The following is a 23,630-nucleotide window of genomic DNA, read 5'->3' on the forward strand; positions in this document are numbered from 1 at the left end:
AATGACTAAACAGCAACAACAAATGGCTCCCTTAATGCTCCCTAAGATCACATTAGCTTTTGGGGGCAGGTGCCATATTGAATTGTTGATTCATACTGTACTTTTTGTCCATTGAAATCTTATATTTTTTTTGAAGGAAACCCATTCTATTCCTGTCCTGTGTTGGTGACGTTGATTTGTTGAAGTCAACTTAGCTGAAAGCTTAAAGATATAGACAATGTCCTAGATATTTGACATTGTATATTGCCAAAGAGGCCTGGGTCCTCTACTATATTTGTCAGTTGTCATATGAATATTTTCTAAGCCTAAGTACTTTCTATTCTCTCCAAATTATCTCAGTGAGTGGCCATGTATATAGTATTTTTGATAGGGATCAAGAATGGACTTGTAGTTTCATTGGTAAAGGAAATTCCCAGGTGGGGATACTCTTACCAAAGCCAGTTGGCCCTTTCTGCTTCAATCTGTGCTGAGTTCATCAGTTCTCTCTCTGGAGATGGATAGGATTTTTCATCTTGTGTTCTTTGTTGCTTCCACCTCTGCCACACATCTCAGATCTATTCCCCTTCTGTCCCTCCATCTCCTATTTTGTGCAAGTTTGGTTGAGAGCTGAGCAATGGTGGGCATAGTACAGAGAATGTGCTACTTGCACCAGAGATTTGACAGCATCTATCTCTATCTCTATCTCTACCTCTATTTCTATCATCTCTATCTCTATCTCTATCTCTATCTCTACCTCTATTTCTATCATCTCTATCTCTATATCTATCTATACACACATATATATGCACACATGTGTGTATAATTATATGTTTATATATGTGTACATATATCATATATGATACATATCTCATATCTCTAGCATACCATACATGTGTCTACATATCATACATATAACATATATTTCTCTTGTATATACATATATCTAAGTTATATCATCTGTCTCATTTATAAATATGTATAAGTATATATTTATATCTCCTGTATCTCATATCTATATATCATATATACATATTAAAATGATATCTCATACATCACATGTATCTCATATATAGTATCTCTCATATAACATACATGTGAGATATATGTCTATATCTCTCATATCTCTCATATATTATATATCATGTATGATATATATCCCCTTCCTAGAGCCATAATTTCACTGATGTAGGTATTCCCTCCACTGACACAGATCACAACTTACTTGGGAGATGATCTTTAAGATTTGTTTTGCTGAAAAATCCACTCCCCTGTAGCCAGTAGGTAATGAGTGTGGTGATGCAGATCCTCACATGACAGGGACACAACCCATCACTGGCTCTTTCAATCTAGGTAACATATTCCAGGTCTTTAAATATTTTGTAACATCTGCCAGAGCGTCTGCTCCTTTGACTCAAAAACCCAGGATCCTCTTTATTGAAAATGTTATTTGTTGGTCTTTTCTCATTATACAAAGTATTGCTTAGCTCTTCCCAATGCCTAGGAGCAGTAGTCTACTAAGTATTTGGCAAACAGAGAATTTACACCTACATCTATTTTAGATGATTACTGGCAAAGGGGCTAACAAAATGGGTTTCAGCTGAACTGTATGATCTTTGTTCTAGATCATGGGTGGGAAACCCGCTGTACCTTGAGACCATACGTGGCCTTCTACATCCTCAAGTGCAGCCCTTTGACTGAATCCAAACTTCATGGAATAAAACCCCTTAATAAAATGATTTGTTTGGTAAACCTTGGACTCAGTCAAAATGCCACACCCAGGTTTCCCACCCCTGCTGTTGATTTATTCTCAAATGTCAAGTGGAGATTCTCTATGTCAATCTTCCAAAGATGTTACATTTTAGCTTAGATGTGACTCTGGATGTCTCACAGGTCATTTCAGCCAAAGTCTATGAGTGAGAACAACTGCTGCTTTTTTTTTTACAAGATATAGAACTAAAAAAGAAAAGGCTTGCACTAATCAGTCACAGTTACCCAGCTACCAGGCACAACAATGTCCTAATTATCCCACTGATGTCTTAATCCTCTTGATGTCTAAATTTCCCAAGTCTACCAATCGCATCAATGGACCTCTGTCCATAAGCATCCTCCTGGACATCTTGTCAGTGTTGCCCTTTCTTACAAAAAACTCTCCCTTAAAAAAGTGCACGCCTTAGTTGTAATGTACTGCTCCCTCAAAGGGCTAATATCCCAAGGATACTCAAAGGATGTTTTGTACTTTTGTATTTTTTTGATTCCCCATTACCCATCAAAAATATTAAATATACTACTACAGTCCCAGAATGTCTATGAGCAATTTGTCTTCACAACCTAAGGATATAATTTTTCTGCCCCAAGTGAACAGTCATATCCTTAGCTTTGGAGAAGGGAGAAGAAAACCTATTATATAAGCAATCTGGCAAATAAGAAGGAAAGAAGGAGTGGAAAGTTCCATACACAAAAAACATGATTCGCACCAATAACAGGGTGATGACACAATGTCAAAGACAACAACACTCCAAAATCATACCAAAACCCACAACATGACAATTATAACCAACCACACAGAAACTGATGCACTAATATTTTTATACAAAGACCACATGTCAATTACACACCAACAACATGCTAACACTTTTATTTTAAAATGACTCCATTCCAACTACATAATAATACATTTATACAAAACCATAACATGTCAACCACATGGCAACAACACACCAACACTAATATTTTTATGCAAAAACAACACACTAATTACATACCAACAACATGACAACACCTTTCTGTGAAAACCACAATATTCCAATTACAAAATAACCTTATTTCAAAATATGCTACTTATATACAAACAACATAACATGATTAATAATGTGTCATTAAGTATGATATATAATATAATGTATCAATAATATAATTAATGATATATGCTTTCTCTTCTGTCAATCTAGGAAATTTATATTTTTGTAAATATTCATCCATTTCACTGAGATTGTTAGATTCATTGGCATACTAATGGGTATATAATAGGGAGCTTTAATTTGTTCTTTTTCTAGCTTTTTTAGTTTATGCCCAATTCATTGATCTCCTTTTTCTCTATTTTATTCATGTAAGCATTGAGAGATAAAAAATTTCCTCTAAGGACTGCTTTGGCTGCATCATTTAAGTTTTGGTATGTTATCTCATTATTGTCATTCTCTTGGATGAAGTTATTGATTGTTCTATGATTTGTTGATTGGCTCACCCCTTCTTTAGGACTAGAATATTTAATTTCCAATTAATTTTTAGTCAATCTTTCTATGGCCCTGCATTACATGTAATGTTTATTGCATCATGGTCTGAAAAATGTGCTCTTAATATTTCTGCCTTTCTACATTGAATTGTGAGTTTTTATGCCCTAGTACATGGTCAATTTTTGTATAGGTGTCATGTACTGCTGAGCAAAAGCTATATTCCTTTCTATCCCCATTCTATTTTCTTCAGGGATGCATAATATCTAACTTTTCTAAGATTCTATTCATTTTCTTAACTTCTTTCTTGTTTATTTTGTGATTAGATTTATCTAGTTCTGAGTGGGGGGGCTTGAGTGCCCTCGCTAGTACAGTTTTGCTGTCTATTTTTCTGTAACTCATGTAACTTCTCCTCTAAGAACCTGGCGTTATACCACTTGGTGCATATATATTTAGTGTTGATATTACTTATTGTCTATGGTACCTTTTAGCAGGATATAGTTTCCTTCCTTATCTCTTTAAATTAGATCTATTTTTGCTTTTGTTTTGTCTGAAATTTGGATTGCTACTCTTGCTTTTTTTTTCACTTCAGTTGAAGCACAAAATATTCTGTTCCAGTCTTTTTACATTTATGCTGTATGTACCCCTCTGCTTCAAATGTTTTTCTTGTAAACACATATTGTAAGATTGTGGTTTTTAATCCACTCTTCTATTTACTTCTGTTTTATGGGAGAGTTCATGCCATTTCCATTAATAGTTATTATTACTGTGTCTTTCTCTCCACCCTATTGTCCCCCCGTTTATGCTTTTCTCTCCTCTTTTCTCCCTTTCCTTCTCACCATGTGTTTGCTTCTGACCTCTCCCAACATTTCTTTCCCCTTTTCCCTCCTACTTTCTATAGGGTAAGATAGCTCTCTATACCCAACTGATTTTTTATGTTATTCCCTCGTTGAGTCAAATCCGATGAGAATAAGGTTCAAACTATGCTTACTTCCCTCCTTTCTTTCCCTCTCCTAAAATAAGTCTTTGTGCCCTTTCACATGATGTAACTTACAATTTTCTGCCTTGTACTTTTCTCTTCTCACAGTACAATCTTTTTCACCCCTTAATTATGTTTTACACATCAAAGTCAACTTATACCCACATCCCCTGTCTATGTATACCCCTTCTAAATGTTGTAATAAAGATAAAGTTATCAAGAGTTACAAGAATCATCTTCCCGTATAAGGGATGTAAACAGTTTAACCTTATTGAATAGCATGGTTTTTTTTTTTCTTTCCCATTTACCTCTTTATGATTCTCTTGAGTCTTGTATTGGAAGATCAAATTTTCTGCTGAGATTTGGATTTTTCATCGGGAAAATTTGGAAGTCCCCTATTTCATTAAATATTCATATCCTCCCATGAGAGATTATGCTCAGTTTTTCTGGATAGTTGATTCTCATTTGCAATCCAAGCTCCTTTGCCTTCTTGAATATCATATTCCAAATCTTCCAATCCTTTAATGTAAAAGCTGATATGTTCTGCAAAATCTTGATTCCATGATATTTAAATTGTTTCTTTCTGGCTGTTTGCAGTATTTTCTCCTTGACCCTTAATTCTGGAATTTGACTACAAAATTCCTTGATGTTTCAATATTAGGATCTCTCTCAGGAAGTGATCTGTGGATTTTTTCAATGACTATTTTACCCCTCTGGCTCTAGAACCTTGGGGCAGCTTTTTTTCAAATTTTCTTGAAAGATGCTGTCCAGGCTCTTTTTTTTATTGTGACATTAAGGTAGACAAATAATTCTTAAATTATCTCTCCTAGATCTATTTTCTAGGTCAGTTGTTTTCTGATGAAGCATTTTACATTTCTTCTATTTTTTCCTTCTTTTGATTTTGCTTTACTGATACTTGACATCTCACAAAGTCATTAGCTTCCACTTGCCTAATTCTAATTTTTAACATATTGTTTTCTTCAGTTAGCATTTGTACCTCTTTTTCGATTTGACCAATTCTACTTTTCAAGGAGTTCTTGTCTCCCATGAGTTTTGTGTTTTGTTTTCCATTTGGCCAATTCTACTTTTTGAGGAGTTGTTTTCTTCAGTGGATTTTTTTCCCATTTGGCCAATGGTGTTTTTTTAAGGAATTTTTTTTTCTACAGTCGATTTTTGTACTTCTTTTTCCAAGCTGTTGATTCTCTCTTTTCTTTTTCCTAATTTTTCTTCTACCTCTCTTATTTGATTTTTAAAATACTTCTTGAACTATTTCAAGAAGGCTTTTTTGGGGCTTGAGACAAGTTCATATTCCACTTTGAGGTTTTAGATGTAGGAATATTGACAATGTTGTCCTCTTCTGAAATTGCGTTTTGATCTTCCCTGTCCCCACAAAAAAACTCAGTGGTTGTTTTTGATTTTTGCTCATCTTGTTTGAGTATTTCTTGGCTTTGTAAATTGAGCTCTGCTTCTAGGGTACTGGGGGCACTGACCTAAAATTCTTGTGCTGGAGGCCAGGGGCCTGGTGACTGGCTTTGTGTGCTGGGTCCTCAGGTGCTAGCAGCTCTGTCAGCTTACCTAGTGTTGACCTGAGTTCCTCATGGTGGTGTCTGGCATGTGCTGAGGCCAGGTAGAATTTTTCTGCATTTCCCCAGGGCTACACTGAAGCATGTGGAGATCTGGCTGTTGGAGGTTGCCTACCAGCCCTAGGATGCACTGGAGCCCAGGGAGGTCCAGCTGTAAGAGGATGCCAAGATAAAGTCAAAATGGGTACAGGATTTAGACATAAAGGGTAATACTATAAGTCAATCAGGAGAGCAAGGAATAGTTTACCTGCTAGATCTATGGAGAATAGAAGAATATATGACAGAAGAGATAGAGAACATTATGAAATACAAAATGGATAATTTGGTTTACATTAAATTAAAAAGGTTTTGTACAAACAAAGCCAATACACCAAGATTAGAAGGGAAGCAGAAAGCTTTGAAACATTTTTATTGCCAGTGTCTCTGATAAAGGCCTCATTGAACAAATCCATAGAGAACTGAATCAAATTTATTAGAATACATATCATTCCCCAATTAATAAATGGTCAAAAGATATGAATAGGCAGTTTTCAGATAAAGAAATTAAGGCTATCTATAGTCATATGAGAAATGCTCAAAATCCCTATTGATTAGAGAAATGCAAATCAAAACAACTCTGATATACTACATCACATGTATCAGATTGGCAAACATGACAAAATAGGAAAATGATAAATGTTGGAGAAGACGTGGGGAAAATGGAACATTAATGCATTGCTAGTGGAGTTGTAAACTGATCCATCCCTTCTGGAGAGCAATTTGGAACTATGCCCAAAGGGTTACAAAAATGTGCATACCCTTTGACTCAGTAATACCACTTCAGGGCTCTGTTCCAAAGAGATCATAAAAATAGGAAAAAGGAACCACATGGACAAAATATTTATAGCAGTTCTTTTTGTAGTGACCAAGAATTGTAAATTGAGGGGATGCCCATCAATTGGGGAATGGCTGAGCCAGTTGTGGGATATGAATGTAAAGGAATACTATTATTCCAAAGAAACGATTAGCAGGCAGACTTCAGAAAAACCTGGAGAGACTTAAATGAACTGATGCTGAATGAGGTGAGCAGAACCAAAAGAACATTGTACACAGTAACAGTAATGTTGTGTGATGAGCAACTGTCATAAGCCTTAGCTCTTCTCAGTAATGACAAGGATCTAAGACAATTCCAAAAGACTCATGATGGAATATGTTATCCACATCCAGAGAAAGAACTGTGGAGTCAGAATTCAGATTGAAGCGTATTATTTCTGTCTTTTTTTTGGTTTCTTCTTTCTTGTGGTTTTTCCCTTTGGTTCTAATTCTTCTTTGCAATATGACTAATATGGAAATATGTTTAATATGATTATACATGTATAGCCTATATAAGATTGTATGCTTTCTTGAGGAGGAGGAAGGGGAAGGAGGGAGAAAATTTTAGAACTCAAAATCTTATAGAAGTGAATGTTGAAAAACAAAAATCAATCAATTAATTAATTAATTAAAATTATATATATGGATGTATATGTATTTGCGTGTAGATATAGATATATATGAAAAAAGCAGCTTTCAAATAAGGTTTGGACAAAAAATATCTGTGCTATATGATGTAAAGATTAAAATGCCTTTGTGGATACCATGAGATGATGCCTCACTTGTGTGGGAACAGTGTTAAGTAGGCAGGGAAAGATCTTTCATTTATTAAAAACTAGATAAATCAATGTACAGGAACAGAGTTTCATGGTGATACATCAGTGATGCATGCTCCTGGTGAAGCCTTCAGGGCAACAAACATGATATGTATTTCAGTTCATTTGTAAGTAACCCTTTTTTTTTGACTGAGGATAAAACTTCTACAGCAACAAAAAAGAAATCATATAAACATTTGGAGACTGAGGTATGATATTTTAAAAGGACTATTGATTTGATAGGAAAAGTTTGGGGAGTTGTGAATTTGTAAGTAAAATATGAATCTCTGAGAGTCAGGAGTTTGTGAGAACTAGTAAAGGTAGAAAAACTTGACATAGGAGTTTAAGGAGAATTGAAGACAGTATATGAGGGCTTCCAAGTTGTTCAGGATGCAAGTTAGAAGCAGATAATTCACAGTAGTCTTCAGCTTTGTGATTCTTGATTCCTGGGACAGAGAATTGATTTCTTTGACCAAGAGCTTCAGTGAATACTATTACCCTTTGATGCCACCTGCTTCTCATTCTAAAGATGAACAAACTGATGTCCACAAAGATGAGGTGACTTGCTCAAGGCCACGCAGAAAATTAATGGCCATTCTGGGAAAGTTTTTCTATCAATTAGAGATATGCTAAAGTGAAGCCTGGGAAAGCAGTAGGTTCTCCCTTCCTAGAGATTTTTTCATCAGAGAATAGATGACCATTTGTCAAGTATATGATGTTGACAGAATTATTATTCAGTCACAGGTGGGACTAAATGGATGCTGAGGTTATCTAACACTATGATTCTGAGATTTTGTGATCAAAGACTTCTTGCAGAGGATGAACATTAACTGTCTTGGATCATTGCATTGATTAGAATAGCTAAATTTTTCTCTTTCCTAGTTGATCATTGTGCAATATTGCTGTTATGTATACAATGTTCTCCTAGTTCTGCACACTAGACTTCATATCAGTTCATGTAAGTTTTTCCAGGTTTTCTGAAGCCATTCCCCTCATCATTTCTTAGAGTAGAATAGTATTTTATCAAATTTATGTAGCAATAGACATGATCGCATTTGAGCCTTATAACAGCCCTGTGAGGTAGTTACTACAGGTGTTCTTATTCCCATTTTATACTGAGAAAACTGATGTTCAGAGTGATTAACTTCCACCTTGAGGAATTGAATGCCACTCACTTAGGAAAGGTCAGAGGCAGTTTTCCTGACTCTGTGACTACTATGCTATCCACTAGTCTTCTGTGCCTATCAATACTGTTAGAGACAGTATTGTGCAAGTGAAAAGAGCTCTGCATTTGAAGTCTTAGAAACTTGACTTGATTCCCAGCCCATTTGCCCTCTTGCCACTTTTGTGACCAAAGGCAATGGACCTAATCTCTCTGTATTTAACACATACTTTGGAGTTACTATCCTAATTCTTATACCCACCGCTGAACCTGGCTCCCAGGGCTAGGGTAGAAGATATGGGTTATATGGATGCTCTTGAGAGATTCGGAAGGAATATTTTTGTTACTATTCTCAATATCCTATATTTGTTATATAGTAGAGTTGGTCAACACATATCCAGATCTACCCAGGGGAGTGCTAGTTATGTCTTGGAAACTGGCAAACTACATTCATACTTTTTAAAAAAAATTAGAGTCACTTAAAATATTTACTAGCACACCACGGATAACCATAGCTCTTCAGACTAAAATAGCCTCAGGAAACTCTGCAAACCTTCAATAGACTAGCCTTTTCAGTGGAAGATCCCCAGGCCTGTTCCTTCTTCTATTTACATTATGATGATTGAATTATTAATTTACTTCTTCCCTGCCTCACTGTCTAGGCTGTGTTCTCTGCTCCTCTCCCACTTTTTACCCCTTCCTTCGAACACATGTGGCCACACCCCACAGTCTTTTAAAGGTTAGGGAAAAAAATGCAGTCTTTTCAGTTTGATTTCCTAATTCCTACCCCTCCTCCAACACCTAGATGACCATATCCAAATCCTACTCATTACATTGGTACTTAAAGAAACCTACAGATGGCATTAGGAATCCAGATGGCAGAGGGCAACAGCTGGTGACAGCTGCCAGCAATCCTGCAGCAATGGCAAAAGCTGCTCCATGAGTTGCTATAACAAAAAAAAAATGAAAGAAAATATTCCCCTTATCTTTAACCTGCTAGGTGGCACAGTGGATAAAGTGTGTGACCTGGAGTCAGGAAGACTTCTCTTCCTGCGTTCAAATTTGGCCTGAGATACTTACTAGACTGTGATGCTTGGCAAGCCACTTAATTGTTTGCCTTACTTTCTTCATTTGTAAAATGAGCTGAAAAAAGAAATGGCAAATCACTATAGTATTTCTGTCAAGAAGACCCTAAATGAGGTCAGAAAGAGTTGGCTGTGACTGAAAATGACTGAACAACAAATATTCCAGATAGACAGAGGATATCAATACAAGCAAAAAGATAGTCCATCAAGGATCTTACATTATAATGGGGGAAGAAAACATATTAAAAAGGGAGCTAAAATAGAGTTGGGAGGGGGACATGGTGGCATACTATAGGGAGAATGAAGGATAGCTAGTCTTGGCCTTCCACAAAATGGAAGTTCTGGTAGCAACTCAACAATGAGAGTGGGGAGCTGAAGGGCAAAGAGAGAAGTTGGCTAAACCATTTCTGGTTTATCAAGTCTCCAAGAAAAGTAATGGATCAAATGTGTGCTATAACAACTCTGTTACATAAATTATGAAGTATCATGTCTCCCATTTTATATGAGGTCTACAGAAATTTAATGGATTGCCCAGGGTCACACAGTTGTTAAAAGACAAGGGCAAGAATCCAAACTAGACTGCTAGATGCCCAGTCCAGAGATTCCCTGACTACACAATACTCTGCTTCTACAGATATTAAAGTATGGTTGATGGAAAATATTATTAAGAATTACAGAAGTTGGAGGGCTTGTGAATAATGAGTTATGTAGACTCAATATTCTACCTTGTCAAGATTAATGGAAAGAAATATAAAATCATAGATCATATTACTAGGGGTGAACTCAAAAGACTACCTGTTAAGAACACTTTCTTCATCTCTCCTTCTATTGTGGAACTTAGGTGTTACAGTTTTAACATTTGTAACAATATACTATATTAATAATAAATAATGATAATTAACAACAATAATAGCTAGCATATTGCCTGCTATGTACTAAGTGCATTACAAACGTTATCTCACTTGATTCTTATTCAGACCTTGAAGTTAAATACCTTTAGTGTCCCCATTTTACAATTGAGGAAACTAAGGGAAATGGAGGTTAGGTGACTTGCCTAAAATCCCATAGCTAGTAAGTGTCTGAAACAGGATTTGAACTGGTCCTTCTGACTCCAGGTCTGAAATTCCTGAATCCTTACATAGTTCAGTATACTTTAAGCTCAAAGATCATTTTAGAACAAAAGTTGAAGAAACTTTGATTCACTGAAAGACTCATTCAGCCTCAGCAGTGCTAAACTGTTTTGAGCTAGTCTTAAAAGGTTTTGACTGGTTTGAACTGGTTTAAACTGGCTTGAACTGGTTTAGGCTGATTTGACCTGGTTGAACCAGTTTAGGCTGGTTTTGACTGGTTTGAACAGAATTTTTACCAGTTTGAACTATTTCTGGTTAGGATGAACTGGTTTAGACTGTTTTAAACCAGTTTGACCTGGCCTAAACTAGGCTTGACTGGTTTGAACTGGCTTAAACTACATTGAACTGGTTTGGGCCAGTTTGAATGGCTTTTGTCTGGGTTTCACTGATTTAAACTGGTATAAACCAGTTTTGATGGGTTTAAATGGGCTCTGACCAGATTGAATTGATTTTTACCATTTTTTTAAATTTAAGGTTACTATGGAGAAAGATTTATCAATGCAGTTTTTAAACTTTTAAACACAATGCTCTCTCTGAGATGGGGAACAGAATACCATCAGAGAATTCTAAATGTGACTAGATCTGGCTAAGAATGGAAGGAGGAAGTAAACAGCCACTAGTTCTTTCTTCTCTGAATTACAACAACCTTCAGTTAGTCAGTGTTGTTGAATTTTTACTGGATAGCTGAATCAATAGAATCCACAATTTCTAGTGTTGGAGAGGAACCAGAGACACTAAGCTTTGCTTAAGGTCACTCAGTCAATATGTTAAGAAGGGTTCAGAACCCATGTTTTTCTGTCTCGACAACCAGCAGTCTACCAATTGTTCTATAATTATTCTCCTATTAAGCTTTTGTATATTAAGAAACAAACAAAAACAAATCCATATACAGAGAGAGAAGTGAAAGGAGATAGAAGGCAAGGCAGAGTTTAGTGATCAATCTGTAAAACAAAGAATGCAAGTTTAAGAATAAGAATGAAAATATATTTTAAAACATATACAACTCAATTTCATGATTGATATTTGGAGAGGAGCCCAGAAAACAATGTTTAAGAAGAGCCCTCAGGATACCAGAGTTGCTCCCTTCTTTGACAAGTAAGGGAGTCAGGGGAATCAGGTCAAAAAATGTCCCCTCTGGGACTGATTAAAGCCCCTGACCCTTGAACAGCAGGTCCGTGATGTTGTCATCTCAGGTAATCAAAGAATGCCATCTGAACTGAGCAGAGGCACAGATCCAATCTGAAGAGGAGGCATCTGATGGGACAGCAAAGCTGATTCCCTCAGGAATATGGCTCTTACTGTTTTCATTCTTCCTAGAAGACAATAAAACCTGAATATGGAAAGATCCTTCTTTAGCACTCTTTGTATTTTTCCTACTGCTTTTTCTACTCTATGTCACTTTTGTCTCGAAATGTGGCAAATCCCAAGTTTCTCTAGCTATAGACTTTTGTTTGCTTCCCATTGCTGGACAGGAGGGGCCAGTTCAGGGAGTAGTAGGTAAAATAAGCAACTTCTTGATAAACAGCTTCTTCCCTTTCCTCACACATGAGAGAAAGGTAAAGGCAGTGGCCCAATGCTATCTTAGTATTGTTCATGAGCTATGACCATACCTGCCCAATTAAGTCATCAGAGTTATCACCAAAAATGAATGCATTCCTAGCCAGCTCATCACAGGAATCTCATCCCACATTCATCATTGGTAGAAAATGTAAATTTTTCTCCACTTCATTATTTCAGACTTGCAGCTTACCATAGAAGAGCCAGTGGAGATGAGGGCTGACCCATTTTCTCCATGAGAGGTAAGTGAGGAACTATGTGTTCTACCTCAGAGAGTCACAAGAGTCACACAGAATCTGAATCTGCATTTACTTTAGGGAGAGGAAATGGAGCAGGGCAGAGTAGGAAGAAAATAGGATCTAAAATTCTTTGTTCCAAATTAAGGAAAGAATGATAGCATAGGGTTTCATAAAAAAGAAGCCCCTGACACCTGTGTATATATCTCTTCTCCTTTAGCCACAAACATTCCCCATGAGACAAAACCCTATAGATGAGAAGAAAAGTGAGAACCATTGAGGGGCATGAATTGGTTCAGGGTCACCTAGAGAGTTACATTCAAATCTCATGCTAGAACCTGTATCTCTTTACAATGCCTTAGTTTCTGACTTCTGCAACAATGTTTCCTGCTGTAACCAACCCCTTGGATTGTACTTCATTGTAGTCCACCGAAACCACTCATAGTACATCCTCCCTAGATAACAAAACTAGAATATTTAATAATTTTATTTTTGGAAAGCAGTTTCTCCAATTCAGTACTCACACAGAGCCCTATGTGCATAGAAATAATCTTCTCTCTGCTAGCTCCCAAGACAACTTGTGGTGTTAACTAATGGTCAAGAGGATCTCCAAGAGATTGTCTTCCTATATCTCACAATTTATATTAAATATAAAAAACCTTGTAGTAATAATTTCTCCTAAGAGAAGTCTATTGTCCTTTTGCTATGGGAAAGTTCAATTCTGGCCAGCAAACTGGTCAAAAGCAAACTATGCACAGGAGGAAAAAGATCGGGGAAAGAGTTAAAGGATCTTTTTTGTCTTAATTTTCTCACACCTTCTGTTAAATATTATCACAAACTGGATGATATCCTAGGAGGCCTCAGGATTCTGTCTTTCGCTTCTACTTGGACTTGAGGTTTTCGCTTGTTCCAAGACTTTGCTTTTATTTTTTCCTGATAAGGTGTCTAAGTCAAAACTGGACCACTATTGATATTGGTGGTTTTCTATCTTAGGCAGAACATAAATACAAGAGTCTCCGATGGCTTCTGAAGTCCCCCAGATGGCCTCTGGCATATACTCTAATGCTATATTTATATTATACTCCGATTAAATATACTTCAGTATCTGAAAAGCCATTTCCCCAATCTCCTCCTGCTTGAAATCACTATCACTCTCCCATTCCAAAGAGGAGATCAGAGACAAGTTCTAGGACATTGCTGTTTCCAGAAATATCTCCTTTTTTTCTTTCATCTCCTTTTCATCTTCATTCTTCTCATCTCCTCCTATTATAATTCCTATAGTAGGGTGTGCAAGGTCAGGAGAAGGCAAAAAATGTAAATGTGATTTTCATGTATAAATTCCTTTTCCCCTTACAACTGACTATATATTAAGATGAGGTTTGTATAGGTATGTGAGGTCTTTCAGAATAACTCCACTCCTTAATCATTAGTATGGTAGATTTAGAATTGAACTAATCAAAACCCCTCATTTTAATGATAAAGAAACTCAGAAGCATAAAAGTTACATAAAAGAAACTGCTCTAAGTCACACAGGCAGTAAATAGGGTTCCCTCTTCCCATGTTACTTCCTAGTTTTGAGTATTCACATTAGGGCAATAGAAATCTGATTGGCAGATGTGCTTAGAAACCACATATATCACTAGTAATGTAATATGAGCATAAAGGGAAAGTAGTAATGAACTGAATAACAATAGAACACAGATATTAACTGCACAAACAACAGCTACTATTTATATGACTTTTTCAATGATTTCAAAGCACTTTAAATATTTGAACTCATCTTATCCTCACAACCACCTTGTAAGGCAGTGCTATATTTATCCCTACTCTAAAGATGAAGAAGCAACTAGGTGGCACAGTGGATAAAGTGTGAGGCCTGGAGTTAGGAAGACCTGAGTTCAAGTCCTGCCTTAGACATTTATTACCAGTGTGACCCTGGGAAGTCACTCAACCCTGTTAGTCTCAGTTTTCTCATCTGTAAAATGCATTGGAGAAAGAAAGGGCAAACCACTTCACTATCTCTGTCAAGAAAACCCCAAAAGGGATCACACAAAGTTGAACATGACCGAAGATGGCTGAAAAACAACAGATAAGGAAACTTGAGGCAGAAAGAGGTTAAATTGCTTTCCCAAGACTACATATAAACTAGTAAGCCTGTGAGGCAGAATCCAGATTCAGGTCTTTCTTCCTCCAATTTCAGGGCATTATCCACTACGCCACCTAGTAAACCACATGTCGACAGAATGAATTCCATTTCACTCCCTTTCATTCCCTTATTTCACACTATTTTTCCTTATTCCAGATTTCCACCTCCATATCTTATTCATACATACATTAAAACATTAAATTCATTATCATCTTTATCATCATTTCATAATTCCATTGTATACCAGTCTCCACCTTTCTGAGAAGAAAAGAAAGAACATTTCATCATTTCTCCATTCTGTACTCTGGACTTGGGGGAAAGAGGAATAGCACCATTCTTTTGCCTCCCAGCACTTGTCACCACCTGATCTTTCTAATGCCTTGAGAGGACTCTCGCTTAACGCTAAAGGCCTATGGACATTGACAACCTACCTCCACTCATTCCTTGGTGATTAACACATTCCCCATCCCGTTTTGAACCACAACCACCTCTGTTATCATTCAAACTCTGTTCTTGACATTCCATTGTCCAATCCTTTCCTCCCACTCACCACAACACAATCTTCCCAATTTTCTACTCTAACGTTACCCGTCCTTTCTACTGTGTCCTCTGGAATACTGCTCCATAGGTAACAAACTAGCTTTTGTCTTTAAGATTTTCCTTTTCTATTCATCCCATCTTTCAGCTCTCAATGAGATCCATCTCTTTCCTAATAACACAGAATCCCTGGCCTCCCTTTCCATTCCCAGCTTTATTTTCATTTCTTCCCTCACCTCACTGATCCAAGTGGGTAGTACTCCTTGCTCCTCATTACCACTTTGAGGCACTTCTTCTGCTTCCCTGACTCACTAATCCTTCTTCCTCTGAGATTCACTCAAACCATATCCATCCCCAATCAAAATTCTGGTAACCATTGGAAAAAGATATCCAAAATACTTTCCTTCTTTCCAGAATGAGTTCACTACCTGATTTTTAGTCTTTCATACTAAGGGATGTCAACATACATCCTCTTTTGATACTCTCTCAACCACCCTAATCTCCCTGTTCCTCAACATACTCATTTCACATGATGAACTTCTCCACCCCACTTTAGCTGCACAAAAAGACACTCATGTACTTGATCTTAGCAATGTTACCATTCCACTAAAGCCAATAACCCTTGACATAATAATGATCATCATCATAATGAGTAAATATTATATAGCACTTTAAGATTTACAATGTGCCATATGTGAGTATGTGTATATATATGTGTGTGTGTGTGTATCTTTATAGATATAGATACACACACATATTATCTCCTGTGATCCTCTTGTCACCCTGTGAGGTAGGTGCTATTATTATTACTATGTTACAAATGAAGAAACTGAGGCTAAGAGAGTTAAGTGACTTCTGTGGGCCACCAAAACTGTAAATGTTTATTGCAAGATTTAAACTCAGATCTTCTAGACAATGACTCTAACATCTGCATCAATTAGCTTCTTAATACTAATATATTAAGACATTAAATCTTACCCATCCTTTCTTCTCTCCTAAAGTATGTGGCACAAATCACAGTATTCCTGGTATTTCTTTCCTTTTCCATCACACACTTCATGAAAAAGTGGTCACTCAACCCTAAAAATCCCATAATTTCTACTTGAGTAATCAATTCCTCATCATGAGTAAAAATCAGGACCAGCAAAGTCAATCAATTGTCAGTTCCTTATCAACTCCTCTTCTATTTAAAGAATAAAAAGTTTCATTTATTCAAACTATAAATTTCTCAACTCTTCATTTTGGCAGGCATTCCCTTCAAACCAAGTATTATAAGTTCCCTATCACTTTAACATCATACTGCCGTGCCATGCTTGTGATCTGATTTCCAAATGTTTTGTCTAAATTATTTCTTCTGTCTAGTTCATTTGAATTATATTCCCATAACAATGTCAGCTCTGATACTCCTTCCAACAATCCTCACCATATGTTCTATACCATATTGCCTCCCCCAAGTTCCCAGGATATTACATATCTTCATATGGATATATCTTCTTAATATGCAATGCCTTTTCCCTGCATCTTTTAATTCTGTTCATTGCGAAAACAGTATACACTTGCAGAAGCACATTCTTATAAATATTTAATCTCAACTAATCTCAATTGAACCAACAAGGTCAAATTTTCTTCATGAGTTGGGATCTATTTTGCCCTGTTTCTTATCCATTCTTGGTGCTGTATGTAGACCTCTTAGACCATTTTTATTGCTGGATTCCTTGTTTGATTATTTTCTTCCGAGAAGTACTCTTTTCTTCTATCCTAATTACTATATTGGATTTGGCAACCAGATTAGGAGATCTACACAAACACTTTCCTCCTGTTCCGACCTTTTTCAACTTAAAGTGTATTATTTAGTTGCAAATGTTAAGTGATTCTTGTCTACTTTACAATTTTATTCTATTTTCAAATCTCCTACTACAGATTAGAATTTATCTTTCTTTCCTCAGATATTTTCTTTCTTTCCTTGAAGTAATGTTCTTTTCTAAGAATTAAAAACATTACCTTTGTCTCTAAATATATACCTCATTATGTATCCATAGTTCACCACATCTATGCTAAAAAGCATAAGGTATCATTCACAAACAGTCTTCTGAATCATCAATTCACTGATATTTTTTCAAAGAACACTTTATTATCACTAAAAACTGAAAAAGGAGATATATTCCCCTAACACTTTCACATTCTCTTTCAGAATGTAGTCCAACCTATAAATAGTGCATACATAGGTGATATTTTTACTGGTAGGAACACAAACATATATTACTCCCCAAAAAACACTACAAAATTTGGCTATCCCAGGCATTTAACCTTTGGAGGTTAAGCTTCTTGGACAAATCTTGTGACCAAATATTGTGGAAAACTGTCTGTTTACCATACTGATGTGAGGGATTATTGGGGGAGGGATAGTCTCCTGAGTATTACTTAATTTATTGAGTTGAGTCTTACAATTTTTCTGTCAATAGAATGATGCAATCTTCTCAACTACCATTCATTTTCAATTAGTATATTCTTTCCTGGATTTTGTGCAAACAGAATCAAAGAGAAGCTCACCCATAAGCAGAAAGAAACTTGTTAAATTATAGATAAATATTTTCTTGAATTTCTCTAACAACAATTCCATTCATTAATTCTGCACACAGAAGCAGACCAACTCAGTCACAGACGTCATTGATAATCACTCAGTCTTGAAGTTTGTACATGACCTGTGCATAGAAGATTTTAATAAGTCCAATGATTTCTTCTGTTTATAGAGTCAGAACCCTTTTTTCTTTCAGCACTGCATCTATCCCTAGGGCAGTTGGCCAACTTGTCAGGAACTGTGTGGATCTGTGGACCTATGCAATAAAAATTAATAGACATTTCGACCTCACCCCTGCAAACCTGTCTTCTTCATTTGATCCAGGCATATTTTATTGAACATTAATGAAGTTGGTTCTCCATAATACACACACACACACACACACACACACACACACACACACACAAACACAAATAAACCATGTTTAATAATATTGCAATGAATAATTAAAATATTCCCATTCACTGAGAAACTATAAGACTGCTGCTCTCTCTCCAGAGCCCTAGAAGTCTCCCCACAAACCCCTGGACAGAGGATCAATCTGGACAAAGGAGTTCTAGAACACTTATAGCTTGAATTTGTTTAACCTCCCTTTTAGGGAGGAAAATAGTGCCCACTCAGTGCTCAATGCTCTAAAAGAGTAGGTCCCAAGGTATTTTGTTCTACAAACCATTTCAACAACAATAGTATATGTTGTGAATCACAGGGGTAATTTAATATGCTACTCAACATGTTCACTAAGTGCTTAAAATAACTACAATAAATTTTGGCCCAAAACTATAAATTAAAATTTATACTATATAATTATATTCAGAAAAATTTACATCCGAAGTGAAAACTTTAAATATAAAATTGCCTTTATAAAATAATTACAAATAGGTTATATGAAGCATTCTATAAAAATTAAAAGTAACCTAAGCATACCACATACTCATGCTATCATCTGCAAAATTTTGTAATATATTTGTTTTATAAATGCTATTTAATACAAATAATACCCTTAGCTGAATAAATAATGACTGGAAAGTTGTTTAATCCTTGTGGTGGTTTGGAAACAATTTGATGATAGGTTACACAATAAGGAGAAATGTTGAATTTAATAAGAAGTGGCCAAAGTTGGGGTAATTGTTGCACAGAAAAACAAAATCATTGTGAACATAATCAAAACAGTTTCAAATCACTGCAGAAATTAACCTATAAAGGTTCAAACATACATATGGTTTTCATCACAGGAGAAAAATATATTTGCAACAAAACTGGCCAATTATAATCTGCTTAAAGAGCCTTTGGATAATTTTTATTTTCCCCTTGGACAATTGCCACAAATACCCAAGATGTTACCAAACCATAAAATAGAAACAACTGCTCTAGAATTAGAGGTGGAAAAGTAGAGTTTATAGATTTATACTCTAGGTGAACATGGGCATCAAACTCAGAACTTGCTGTCTTGTCATTATCAGGGGTATTCAACCTTTTCAAAGTACAGGTAATCCATCATGAAGTAGGATTAGACTTGTCCAAAAGCACCAGAAAAAAAGATATTGCTATCACTGGACTGGAAGCTTTTTTTCTCCAACCCTTAACTTACATGGCTCTTTCACTCTCAACTATCACTCTTCCTGTTCCATCCTCACACAAATACCTACCATTTGAGTTGTATGGGGGAAAGAAAAACAAAATAAAAGGGATGCAACAGAAACACATAAATTTATAACATTATAGGACAGAAACAAATAGAATCCTAATTGTATCTATTCAGTTTTCTTCTCCTTATTACTCCTCTTCAAAATTCATCCTAATATTCCCGCCATCTTGACCTTCATAATTAAAAATGTATCACAAATTATATAAATCTGTATAATGTATAGAAATCAATTATCTTTAGGCAGAAAACAACATAACTTACAAATTCAAACAAGAATTTAAAAATCCTAGAGAAAGTAAAATTGTGAACAAAATCTAAAAGAATTATCCCATAACATTATTCCAAATAGTTTAATGGATTTTATATGGGTTTATACTCTAAAATAGTTCTGTTTGGAGGTTGCATGCACATATTTTAAAGTAATTCATCACCCTTTACTTGGCTCAATTTGGTGGTCATCTTTGTCAATTGTTAGAGAAGATATACTTTTATCAGAAAGTAAACTCAGTAATTGTTGCCATGATTCCATTTGGCCAATAGAAAGGCTCTAACCCCCATTGTCTTACCACCAACTGATTTTTAGTGGCATGTAACATCATACATTTATAGCATTCCTGCATTTGTTGACTCTATGTATTAACCTCTCTGTTTTGATCTAGCAAAAAAAGAGCCTGTGCAATGGAACTCTGGAACACCACATTGGAGAATGGTTTCTTCCTCATTGGAATCCTCCAGGACAGTAAGTATCCTGGACTGGTTTGTGCCACAATCACATTCCTCTACCTGGTGGCTGTGATAAGCAATGTCCTCCTCCTCATCTTGATTGCTATGGACAAGAGGCTCCATGTGCCTATGTACTTCTTGCTCAGCCAGCTCTCAGTTACAGATCTTCTCTTTTCAACTGTCATTTCTCCTAAAACATTTGTGGATTACTTGCATGGAGAGAACACCATCTCTTTTTTAGGCTGTGGATTTCAGATGTTTCTGATACCGACACTTGGAGGTGCTGAAGATACCCTGTTGGCCTTCATGTCATATGACCACTATGTAGCCATTCAACATCCCCTGAACTATATGGTCTTCATGAGACCAAAAGTTTGCTGGTCCATGGTAGCCACATCCTGGCTCTTGGCATCAATGAATGCCCTTGTGCACACCATATACACAATGGACTTCCCTTTCTGTAGAACCCGGGTGATAAGCCACTTGCTCTGTGAGATCCCTCCTTTGCTGAAGCTAGCGTGTGCTGACACCACAAAGTACCAGTTCTTGGTATACACAATGGATGTGACATTCCTCTTCATCCCCCTCTCTTTTATCATTGCCTCCTATACACTAGTTTTGACTGCTGTGTTTCACATGCCCTCAACACAGGGGAGAAAGAAAGCTCTCCTTACCTGTTCATCCCATCTGACAGTGGTTGGGCTCTACTATGGAGCTGCTGTGTTCATGTATGTTCTGCCCAGTGCTTACCACACCCCTCAGAAAGACAATATCCTTTCTGTGTTCTATACCATTATTATTCCAGTCCTAAACCCCCTGATCTATAGCCTGAGGAACAAAGATGTACTGGGAGCCCTGAAGAAGTTGCTAGGGAAAAGCCTTTCAGCACCAAAATTATAGAACCCTAGACAGGCCTTTGCTTGATCTTCCACCTGAGAGCTAGTAGCTAGCAAATTCTCTCTAGACTCATTTCCACCTCTCTGGAATGTTTCATGATCAAAATTTTCCTTTTTATTCTTCAATACTACTTCATTCTATACATGAGGTCATTCAGAATGTTAAAGGCATTTACAGAAGGATTAACATAAGGGAAATTTTAGAGAGGTACAAAATATTTGACTTTTTTAATTCCTGGTAATACTTGTGTCCAAGGTAAGAAAACTCATACTCCATAATGCATTCTAGAATTTTTTAAAGGAATTGTAGGCAAAATCAGCAGCCTATAGCTTCAAGAATACAGTTTCCTAATTTTGAAAACTAATATAAAATTTGTTCCTCTTTGGTCTTGTGTTACTTTTCTCAATCATGATGATTTTCAAACACCACAAATAACAGCTCAGCAATCACCTATGTAAACAGCATCCCCTGGATAATTATTTTCCTACAAGTTAATTCAGCCTTTGCTTGAAGATGTCAAGGAAGGGTAAATCCATTATCTCCAGGGGAAATTCACTTTTGTCCAACTATGTTAAGGAGTTTTCACTTTTATCAAATAAAGTTGAGGGTCACTCATTGAGTAATAGACAGTAGTATAATGGGCATATACAGGAAGTTACATGCTAGAAATGGAGACAAAGTCAGAAGACACAGTATAAAAGGTACTATAAGGAGGCATCCATGACTAGGAAATATATGGGCAATTACATTGGGACAACTGTGAATAACCTATAGATATTGCTATATTGATGTCTATACAACATCAAGAAATTTAAAAAAACAGGGAAACTTCATGTCCAACATTTACAGAAGGACATAAAATAAATTCTACAAGATATGTGGGCATGGGCAGGTTCCTCTCCTACATTAATGAGAATACAGATCAGTCAAAGTATAAAAATAGAGCTTGGCCTAGATAATTGTTTGAATTAAGCTGCAGAGTTGGGGTTAGGAGATAAAGTTAGATGCCTGGGACCATTATGGGGATTGGAGGGAGGTACTGTTCATGTTCAGTAAACATAAAGTCCTGAATTTCTTAAAGAAGTTGGTATTTAGCTGTGCTAAACACTCTAAACGTACTTCACATAGCTGTACTTGGAGCTATGTGAGTCCATAAAGTGGTTTTAAAAAATTCAAGTCTCTTTTCTATTATTCCTAACTTTGGAATACCATTATAATGTAGAGCCTGCAGCAAGTTTCACTGCTAGGTCAAACCTGTTGCATTTTCACACTCCTCCAAGGTCAGTATAATGCCCTTCAAAAACAGTAGAAAGACCACCAGATCAGGAGTCAAGAACTTAGTTAAAATCCAACCTCAGACTCATACAAGTTGTTTGACCTTGTGAAAATCACTTAACTCTTTCCTTAACTACAAAGCAGGAATAACAAAAACATTTATCTTCCTGGGTTGTTGTGAGGATTAAATTGTACACAAAAAGCACTTTGCAAACCTGCAAGCACTATATAAATACCAGGTATGATAATAATGAAATTATTGTATTCGGTATCATTATTATCTTCTTCAAAGACACAAGCTTCATCTGCCTAGCATAAAACAAATTACCTGTTAATGAATCAATTAAAGCAGCTCAAAGCAGATTGGGTAAGAGTTGGGGAAGGGATTGATGACATAAAGTATCTCCTTAAAATAACAAATCTGTACCATTAGCTTTCATTCAAGATCTTCTCAGTGTTCTTTTTTCCCTCTGTTTTTCTTTTTTAATGTTTCCTTCCTTCATTCTGTCAAAGTTCTCCATTTTCCCTAATAAGGAGAAGATGAGAGAGGCAATCCTTCAATACTTTCACTTGGGGGTTGGGGAAAAATACCCTGCATCCTTTATACATGTAGTTTTTCCTCAACTTCAGAAGAAACATAAATTAGTGCAATGAGGATCCCTCCAAGGGCTGTCTCCTGGGTAGCGCTCTTCTCTTTCTCTTTATACTATCTCATTTTTGGGGCCTCATGAGGCCAATGGGTTCAAAATAACATCTCTATGTAACTGATTCCCACATCTATGTATCCATCCCTAACCTCTTTCTTAATTTCCAATCTCCCTTTACTGGCTGCTTTTGAATAGCTCAAATTGGATGTCTCATAGTCTTCTCAAAACCAACATGTCCAAAACAGAACTCATCTCTTCCCCAAAGCCTCCTTTCTTTCCAGCTGCTAAAGGAATAATCATACTCCCTCTCACCCAAGTTCCCAATTTCATTATCAATCTACACACCATATATACCCAATTTTTTGTCTGTTTGTGTTTTTTACTTTGACGTCCCCTATATATGTTCCCTTATTACCACCCACCAACTAACATTGTTATATATAGGCATACCTCAGAGATATTGCAAGTTCAGTTCAGACCACCACAATAAAGTGAATAATCTCAATGGAGTCACTTAAAATATTTTTTGTTTTCCAATGCATATAAAAGTTATGTTTATATTATACTGTAGTCTATT

General features: G+C 36.3%; 1 protein-coding gene across 1 annotated transcript; it reads left to right on the plus strand.

The window, feature by feature from the left end:
• The first annotated feature begins 20,189 nt into the window (after window positions 1–20,189).
• Window positions 20,190–21,134, plus strand: LOC118842410 (olfactory receptor 2AG1-like). The gene has a single exon (XM_036749935.1). It carries the CDS (start codon window positions 20,190–20,192, stop codon window positions 21,132–21,134), a length of 945 nt encoding a protein of 314 aa, XP_036605830.1.
• Window positions 21,135–23,630: the final 2,496 nt, after the last annotated feature.

This window comes from Trichosurus vulpecula, chromosome 3 (assembly GCF_011100635.1).
Source record: "Trichosurus vulpecula isolate mTriVul1 chromosome 3, mTriVul1.pri, whole genome shotgun sequence".
Taxonomy (NCBI): domain Eukaryota; kingdom Metazoa; phylum Chordata; class Mammalia; order Diprotodontia; family Phalangeridae; genus Trichosurus; species Trichosurus vulpecula.

Excerpts from the sequence above, each read along its gene's own strand:
- LOC118842410 (XM_036749935.1), top strand. The coding sequence starts at position 20,190 with ATGGAACTCTGGAACACCACATTGGAGAATGGTTTCTTCCTCATTGGA.